The following is a 10,026-nucleotide window of genomic DNA, read 5'->3' on the forward strand; positions in this document are numbered from 1 at the left end:
TGCATATTAGTTATCCTATGTCATCCCAGCAACAGTAACATGAAATCTATAGGAAACACAACAAACAAACCAAGGGCCTGTCTTACTGCCTTAAAAAATACCCGTTTTTATAGTATAATAGGAGAGAGAGAACTGCATCTTTTATTTTACAATTAATTTAGCTGATTTAATTCACTGTTTTTTTCCCCTGGTTTCTGAAGTTTAGAAAACAAAATGGAGAAAGCCACCTTCCTATAAGACAAAGCTAAATCTTCACTATTTAAAAAATTAAGGACTCCTCCCCACTTTCCATTTAAAAACATATTAAGCTCCATACCCTTGGAAAAAGCAAGGGGTTTCAGAGAGAATAAGGCTAAACAAACAACCTAAGGAAAGAATGGAATTAGAAATAATATAGTCTTCCAGGTAGAAGATCTGAGCCAGGTGTCCAAACTAATTTTATTTACTTTTCTTGACAGTGACTTGACAGATCTCAAAATAATCACTTATCATGTGACGGTGTCTTAGTTCCCTCATCTACAAAACAGACATAAACTGCGTCATAGGCATAGAATATAAAACGGACATCAAGCATTTCCCAGAAAGAGGTTTGCTCTTTTTGTTACATGTTTTATATCTATAGAAAGACTTCAATAATAATAGCATAATTATTTACTAAGCATGTTGTTCACGACAGACACTGAAAAGGTGCTTTGTATACGTTTTCTCCTTTAATCCCCACAATAAACCTGTTACTAGTTGGCGTTGTTTTATCCCCACTTCATATATGTAGAATCTAAGGCCAAAGATGTTAATTCATTTTTCCAATGTCAAAAAGCAAGAAAGAATCACATCTAAGATTCAAATTCACACCTGTCAGCTCGGTAGGGATCCCAAATGTATGACTCACCTGCTACAAACCTCAGTTCCTATGCAGTGGCAGGCATTAACTGATTATAGCAGTCACTCTGGAAACTTTCTAGATTTTACAATATTGATGGAGGGGAAGTAGAACTAATGTGCCTTTCTAAAGCCTTATTAAAGCTTGTACTTCATAACAGCAGTCTTGATGACCTGCATTCAGAGATTTAGATTCAGCAGACCTTAAATTGGACCCTGAATCTTTATTATTAAGGACTCTCCTGGTGATTCTGATGATAGCCAGGTTTAGTAAAAATTGCTTCTTGCACTTATGTTCAATGATACCATATCTTTGTATATTTGTTCAGTCAATGAGTTTCTGAAATAGAAGGTAGAGCCAAGGAAATAATCCTAGGACGGAAAAGCAATTTTTTACTAGCTACTACTTATGGAATGTCTACTGTAAGAAAGACAGATCTAGTACCTTCCCTTCTTTTTTGAGCCACCAAAGCTCTGTAAGAAACAGCTAGTGCTGAAACATCTAGCAAATATTAGAGAGATCTGAGTGTTGTCTCTTAAATGTGACTGTGATGGGCTTGGAAGAGAAGAAAGACATCTTAGCCATAATCTGAGAATCCCCTGCTTAGAGGAGTATCAAATAAAAACAGGAGTAAGTGAAAACCTTACAATTTATGATTCTGTGTTAATCCTACTCCTTTAATCCACAATAAATTGACTAATAAACCTCCCCCACTCCCCCCAAAATTACTATATGTGGTAGATTACAAACTCGATGAGAAAATGCAGCAATGCTCCATTAATATTTATAAATGTAGCAATGCTCATATTTCCCATCTATTTGGAAAATCAGCCCAAGTAATTAAGGAGTATGGGGAATTATTAAGATGAAAAATATCAGGAAAACAGCGTACATGGAAGTTATCAACACTATTTTACTTCTACTGTTGCATCTTAATGACTTTGTTTTCCATGGATGGCATTTTTTAACTTTAAATTTCTGGGTTAAAAAAATAATAAAACTTCATTATTATCCAAGCAACATAGATATTTTTCAAATATGGACTTACATCTTTGGCTTCTCCACGAGGTATCTAAAATGTTTACTTCCAATGATTTTCACCATAATCTCAGGCATTGCATCTGATCCACGGGGAGTCTTCCACACTGCAGACATGATTCTCTTAAAAATCCCTTCAAATCCTTAGGGATGAAAATAAATTATTCCTCTTGATTTTCCATTAGGGAACTGCATCATCCTTGTCAATAACAACAAACAATAATAATAGGAGAAAGTGCTTCTCCTATATTACCTCACTTAACACTCCTAACAAAGGCATGAGAAAGATACTTTTAATTACTGTTATCATTTTTGTTTTACAGTTGAGGAAACAGACAAAATGTAGCTATGTGACTTTACTCACATGGCATCACATCACCGGTAATTAGCAGACTTGGGAATCTCACCTAAGAGGTTTGCACAGCAGATCTACTGAGTCATTAGGTGACTCTACCTTTCTGTGCTACGGGATGGGATTCCTGTGAGGTCAGAGCAGAAACTAGGGCATTCGTTTGACATATGAAGAATCCATTTTCAGTTCTGATGTTTAGTTTTCCCATTAATGAGATCAGCATAATTCCGGGTCTGTTTTCAGGGATGTGGGAATGAATTCGAGGAGATAATTCATCTGAAGGAAAACCGTACACAACGGAGAGAGACTTTTGTTGTGATCACTGATCTCTTTCTACAACAATCCAAGGAATCCGAAATTTAATTCCTGCACAAGATAAGCACTGGGTGTTTAAACAGAGTGATGCCAAGGGAAACTCGGAAGTTCAGTAAACCTAGCCACAAACACTCCCTTTTAGAATCACCCAGAGAATGAAAGGGCTTTAGAAATAATTCTACTGCAAAGGCTCCTTCACAGATTGGAAAACTAAGGCCCAGAGAGAGTGTGTTATCTGACAAGGATCGCGGAAAGAATGAAGGGCAGGGCTGTTTCCAGTATTTGGGTCTGATGGCTAGGCCACGGTTCGTCCCCAAAGTCCAATACTAAAGACCTGCTGTGAGAGGGCAACCCCCCATCCCAGGGACCTGCAACGTCTTTGCACCTGTCTGGAATCGTCCAGACCCAGAATTAGTGATCCTCAAGTCCCCTCCCTGCCCGAAGCTGCGCGTCGGCCCTGAGATCTTTCCCCTAAGAACAGAGGGGGTCCTTACCGCTAGGGTGGCGTTCCCACCCCGGCAGCTCAGAGGTGCGCGGTCCGTGCCTCTGGGGGACGGACGGGGCGTGGGGACTGAGCCCAGGAATCCGGCCAATCACAGGACCTGCTTTGCGGGCTGCGCCTGTTCCGCCCTGGTCGCTAAGGACGCAGAAGGCTGTTTCTGGGCGGGGATCAGGTTTTCCTCCACTTCCGAGGCAATGAACCCAGGTTGTGGCTGCTGACGGGTGAAGAGCCTAGGTGTTTTTGATCTGTGCCTTCTGTCTTCCTCGGAGATCTGCGTGTGTCCTTCTAGAAACCCACCTGGCTCACCTGTGTGGTCACCCTTGTCCTGCCCTTCCTCTGAGGCTTAATTTCCCTTTGCGAGTTTGCACATAGTTTAGATTCCAGGTTCAAATCCAGACGTCTCCACGTAATGGCTTGAGTTAATCCCTTCTTTTTCCTGAGATTGTTTCCTCATCTGTAAAATGGGGCAAAATAATAACAGAACCTAACTGGGAATTGGCGACTAAATTAAATCAGAATATCATAGATTGATAATAATAACGTTGAGTACTATCTCTATGCCAGATCCCTTTGGCGAGCTGAATAACTCTCACTTCACAAGTTAATAGTTGCAAATAAAATAGTCTTATTTTATTTTAAAGAGAAAAGAAACAAGTTGGGGTGTTGGTAAATTACCCCAAACCACACAAAATCAAGTACAGAGCTAAGATTAGAATATAGATCTACATATTCTAAATTTCCAGACAGTTGTTATTATACTAAAAGAAACTTCAGCAGACATAGGTAAAGACATTTTACATGGACTCCCAAAAAGTATTTTCATCTGCAGCACAGGCAGCAGTAGCCCCAGCATTTGTACTGCTGCCTCCTAACCTCTAGCTGTATTGTGCTTTATAGGTAAATGTATCATCCACTGGGACAAGCAGCCAGAGGTGGACAGCACACTCAGCTCCCCTCCAGGGGCTCACTCTCCAGTGGGTGAGACACACGGCCACATTCTATGATATACAGAGTACTAAAGGAGTAGAGGAGCCTAGATAGCTCCTTTCTCACTCCTCCCTCCCCGCCTTCATGTTGCTTCTAGATCAGTCTTCCAAAGGCCAAACTCTGACAAGCCTCCTCCTCTACTCAAATGTCTGAAAGATCTCATCAGCCGCAGCAGGTGTCTGTGGTTTCAAGACTTTTTCACTACCTGACTTCAAGCTAGATCTCTAGCTTGATCTCCCACTACTTCTCCTACGCTTGTTATGCTGCATCCAATCCAGTCTACTCACTGGCCTGAATCCCTCTTTCATATCTTTGGCTCTGTGTCTTTGTTCACTTTGTTTCCTCTGCCTATAATGTCCTTCCATTTTTCATTGTGTCAGTCTGTCTATCCATTCTTTAAGTTGGATCTCAAATGGTATGTGCACTTGGAAATTACATACCCTGAGTTCAAATCCTTGCCCTGCTAGTTAAATGTAATCTTGGGCAAATCACTTATCTCTGTGCTTTAGTTTCTTCTTCTATACAATGAGGATGACTTTTTGTGAAGTTTAAGTAAGTTATATAAGAAAGGAACTTAGAAAAATGCCTGACACATAATGAGCACTATAAATGTTAGCTATAATTTTGCAAGAAGCCAACTGGATTCCAGAGCTGCAAGTGGCACCTTCATCCTGTAGATGACTTGTGGTTTCTCTCTTAGGAAATACATATTTCTTTGTCTGAAAGCGTGGTATTCATTTGCTTTGGTTGTTGTGACTGCTTGTGCTATGCTGTGGAGGGCTGAATAATGCCCCTCCCTCAAGATATCCACCTTCTAATCCCCAGAACCTGTAAATATTACTTTATATGGCCAAAGCAACTTTGCAGATGTGGGTAAGGGAAGAACTTGAAAGGGGGAGATTATCTAAATTTTTCATATAAGCCCTAAATGTAATCACAAGTGTCTTTATACGAGGGAGGTGAGAGAGATTTGATGACCGAAGAGGAAGTATCTGTGACAATGGGAGCAAGAGGATGCAGGGATTTGAGGAAGGGATCATGAGCCAAAGAATGCAGGTGGCCTCTGGAAGCTAGAAAATGCAAGGAAACTGATTTTCCTTGAGACCCCCAGAAGGCATCTACTCTGCTGACTCCTTGACTTTAGTCCAGTGAGACTGATTCCGGACATCTGGCCTTCAAAAATGTAAGACAGTACATCTGTGTGTGGTAAGTTATTATAGCAACCATGGGAAAATGTAATGTCATGCTATGAAAGGACTATTCTTTTCTTATTCTTCTCTGTGTTTTTTAAATATCCAGAACTGTGGCTAGATTACAATGTGCTCTTTGAAATGTTTTGACTGAATGAATGAAGGAGAACAGGACCAAAACTAAATATTAAAATTTCTTTCTGAAAAATACTCTAATGAACATGGTACTCACAGGAGTTTTGTCTACTTAGTACACTTCCCTATTCTTTCTTTCTGTAAATCAAATGCTTTCTTTGGGAACCTCTTTTCCCATTTCAAGGAGTCATTGTAGGCATTGTCAATCAAAGTGTGGCTTCCATCTCACTTCTTCATATAACCGATTATGCTCTATGGCTAAAAAAAGCCCGAATTCTTACTGGTGACCAATGCAATTGACCTTTGAACAACACAGAGGTTAGAAGTGATAACTCCTCATGCAGTGAAAATCTGCATATAACTTTCCACTCCCCCAAAACTTAACTGCTTATAGACTGATGTTGACTGGAAGCCTAACTGATAATATCATAAAGTTAATTAACACATATTTTATGTGTTACATGTATTATATAATATGTTTTTATAATAAAGTAAGATAGAGAAAAGAAAATCTCATTTAGAAAATTACAAGAAAGAGAAAATGTAGTTACTAAATGAAAGCGATCATCATAAAGGTCTTTATCCTCAATATCTTCATATGGAATATGCTGAAGAGGTGGGGAAAGAGGAGGGATTAATCTTGCCATCTTGGAGGTGGCAGAGCTGGAAGAAAATCTGCCTATAAGTGTACCTGCACAGTTCAAACAATGTTGTTCAAGGATCAATTGTATATACATATAGGAAGAAAAAAATGTCTATCTGTTAAGATTACCAGACTGTGAGGATAAGGTGTTGATGCCTTTAGCAAATGTCTGCATCAATACATACAGCAATTTTTCAGAGAGGAAGAATAAGCCAGCCAACAGGGAAAAGCAGAACTGAAAACAGAGCCAGTGTGGCGAAGGACAGGAAAGCAAAGAGCCTGGATTCATCTATGCCTGATAGTAGATGAGTTTCATTAATCTTTATTCAAAGAGACCTAACATAGAGACTCTTAAATTTCAGGTTACTAATCTCAGCACTTTGGGAGGCTGAGGCGGGTAGATCACGAGGTCAAGAGATCGAGACCATCCTGGTCAACATCTCTACTAAAAATACAAAAAATTAGCTGGGCATGGTGGCGCGTGCCTGTAATCCCAGCTACTCAGGAGGCTGAGGCAGGAGAATTGCCTGAACCCAGGAGGCAGAGGTTGCGGTGAGCCGAGATCGTGCCATTGCACTCCAGCCTAGGTAACTAGAGTAAAACTCAGTCTCAAAAAAAAAAGAAAAAAAAAATCAGGTTATTAAATTTTATCTAGGGGATACAGTTAGTTGATTGGATAGCATTTTGAGTTTTTTTTATAAATTCTGTGATAAAGCTTGAAGGAGCAAATTGGTTTTGACTAAATTAGCTTTTCTACTAAAGATTATCCTTTGACCTTGTCTTGACTCAATAGGTTTTACAAATACCAACTTGAAAAATAGTGGCATTGGTGTGAGGCTTTCTATTGGGCAGTTCTTCTACCAGTTTGATGGTATTCAGGTGAAATCTGATATATTTTTCAGACCAGAGGGAACCTTTGCTTTGCCGCTCTCTAGCCAAGTGACCTTGAATTTATCTGTAAGGTAGAGACAATAATAATTAGCCTCTAAGTGTATTATCAGGATTAGAGATAATGTACCTGGAGGCCCCTGACATGCAATAGCTTGTAATAAATTATATTCTTATCTATAACAACAGCAGCTAATATTTAGTGAATATTTAGTATGTGCCAGACACTGAGCTGAGCTTTTCATTCAACATCCCTTTTCATCTTCACAACAACCTTATGAAAAAAGACTATATGAGAGTATTTTCTCATATCAGAGATGAGGAACCTGAGGTTTAGAGAAGGTAAAGCACTCCAGCCTGGGCAACAAGAGCAAAACTCCATCTTAAAAAAAAAAGAAAGAAAAAGAAAAAAAAGAACTTACTGAAGGGAATGTAGCCAGGAAAAGTAAGAAGCACAATAAAAAATCCAGGTGATTCTAGAAATAGACTCTATAGCCCCTCCTCCATACTTCCTTTGTGGATGTTAGTCAGCCATTGTTACTATAAATATGTATTAATGTTAATATTTTTTATTGCTGATGTTTTAAGGCAGATTCTGTGATAGACAGAATTCCTAAGGAGTGGTCTTTTCTTATCTGGCATTTTCTACTTTACACTCTACTTTATGAAATGACACAACCACGAAACATCTCTCCAGTGGTTTATATTAAACAAGGCAAAAAAAAAAAAAAAGCTGTGCAATAAATGTCTCCATAAGATTAAATACTGTGGTTAAAGCTGCCTTCCTGGATTCAACAGCTTTAGATTACGAGTCACCAGAGAAAGATTCTACAGAAACATCTCTATCCAATTCAGCACTCTCTCTTTTCGTTCCAAAGAAAGATGAATAGCTGTAATAAGGGGACCAAAGAATACCCCCACCTAAAACTTCACAATTTTACATTTACCATCAAGCAGATAAGGAAGGGAAAAAATGGTCTCCAATGTTTTGTTTTTGTCCTTATAAGTCAAAGTAGAATGAGTTTATAAATAGGAAGCAATAAAGAACTGCTCTTTTGAACAGTGTAATCATAGATGTATAAAATTGAGGCATTTTGCGGTGAAGTCGCTGTCCAAATAGAGAGGCAAATACTGATGCTAAACTGAGCTGTATTACAAAGATATGGGGGTGTTACATTTGTTTTTCTCTAAGAGACATGCAGGACCCAGGCCACTAATCTTTATGAGTAATGGGAAACTTCAGGTAAAAAGACAAGCAAAGGCAGGCTGACTTCAAATAGAATGCAAATATGGTCAAGTTTCTTTTCTCCTTAAAATGCTCTCTTGGCTCTGGAAAAACAAGACTGTGTAGCATACTGATTAGATGGGCTGACTTTGGTCCCTGTAGTAGTTTTCTAGGGCTGCTATAATGAAGTACCATAAAGTGAGTAGATGGAATAACGGAAATGCATTGTCTCACAGTTATGGAGGCTAGGAGTCTGAGGTCAACATATTGGCAGGGTTGGCTCCTTCAAATGGTGGTGAAGGAGGATCTGTTCCATGCCTCTCTCCTAGCTTCTGAGGGTTTGCTGGAAGTCTGGGACATTGCTTGGCTTATAGATCTTCGTATTCTTGTTCACATGGTGTTCTCCCTGTGCGTGTGTCTAATTACCTCTGCAACCACCCTACTTATATATAAGGTCTCGTTGTGAGATCTGATGGTCAGAGCTAGGACTTCAACAAAAAAATTGGAGGGGAACACCATTCAACCCTTAACAGGGTCCAAAACCTGGTTTTCATTTAATGTGATGTTATTTCAGGCAACTACTTTGCCTTTCTGTGACTTTATTCCTTCATGAATAATATCAATATGTACCATAATGTGAGAATAAAATGAGTCAACATGTTTAGAATAGTGTTTGGTACTGCAAGAGTTTACTGCTATTAGTGTTACTTCTTTCCCTGTGCATATTTTATGGGGTACAGGTGATATTTCAATACTTGTGTACAATGTATAATGATTAAATCAGCATAATTAACGTGTCCATGGCCTCAAATTTATTCTTTCTTTGTGTTGAAAACATCCCAAATCTTCTCTTCTAGCTGTTTGAAAATATATGTAAATTATTGTGAACCTTAGTCACCCTACAGGGTTAAAGAACACTGGAGTTCAAGTTCTTTATTATGGCCTCTTTGATTTGGCTTTGCTCACCTCCCCAAACTCATGTCCCATGTTCTCTCCCAACCTAATAAACTTCAGCAAGAGTTACCTGCCATTCCTCAGCCTTCCATAGAGTTTTACCCCGACATGCCTTTGCAGAGTCTTTTTGTTGTTCTGCCTGAAAAGTCTTTTGTGTGACTCGGTTTCTGGCTTTTAAGATCATGTCCATGTTACTGACCCTGCAAAGGCATTTATCCTCAATGCCCCCAGTCAGATGGGTCACACTTTTTAGTAAACCAGCAGTTTTATTAAACTACTATTTTGATAGTAATTATGGCTTTAGAATCTTTCTCTCCTTCTCAATTGTTGATGATAAATAAATATGTCTTACTCCCCACATAGCCGATTCTGAACACAGTGATAGTACATAGTACGTGAACACAAATGTATATAACATACATGAGAGAAAAGAAACATATGATGGATGACTTCCAGTAGTATAATGTGATTATAATAAGCACATTATCATAGCAGCTACAATTTATTTAAGGTTTACTATGGGGTAGTCATTGGATGAGGCATTTATGTATGACACTTCAATTAATTTCAGTAACGATCCTATAAGAGATGTAGGGTATTATTTTCTCTGTTCTACTAATGAGGAATCTAATCTCAGAGGGTTGAATTTTCCAGGACCTTGGTTGTACATAGTTGAAACTCCACTATAGCTAACTGCAGCAAAAAGGAAATTTCTCATGAAACTAAGTAGAGAAATGAACCCAGGCCTCTGGAGCAGTCAGGGACTATGGAGGGGAATTTTTTTGTTGGACTCTTGTCTCTGTTCCTCTGTTTATCAGCTTCATTTATTCTTCTCTGTAGCAAGCATTAGGGTTTTCTCATTCCCCAGGCCACATGCTAGGGGATAAAACATGCTCATAAATAATCACCAGAAAGAA

At 39.0% G+C, this 10,026-nt stretch overlaps 1 protein-coding gene across 2 annotated transcripts in view; it reads right to left on the bottom strand.

Annotated features, from left to right (window-relative positions):
* The window catches only part of C7H1orf87 (chromosome 7 C1orf87 homolog), an 82,058-nt gene extending 78,925 nt beyond the window's left edge, over nt 1-3,133 (bottom strand). For both annotated transcript variants that reach the window (XM_002750886.6, XM_009001348.5), the window contains exons 1-2: nt 3,080-3,133; nt 1,929-2,061 (exon numbers count right to left, since the gene is read on the bottom strand). In XM_002750886.6, coding sequence (XP_002750932.4) covers nt 1,929-2,035 — 107 coding nt within the window. In that variant the 5' untranslated portion in view covers nt 2,036-2,061; nt 3,080-3,133. The remainder of the gene's footprint in view (nt 1-1,928; nt 2,062-3,079) is intronic.
* Between the last annotated feature and the right edge of the window lie 6,893 nt (nt 3,134-10,026).

This window comes from Callithrix jacchus, chromosome 7 (genome assembly GCF_049354715.1).
Source record: "Callithrix jacchus isolate 240 chromosome 7, calJac240_pri, whole genome shotgun sequence".
NCBI lineage: Eukaryota > Metazoa > Chordata > Mammalia > Primates > Cebidae > Callithrix > Callithrix jacchus.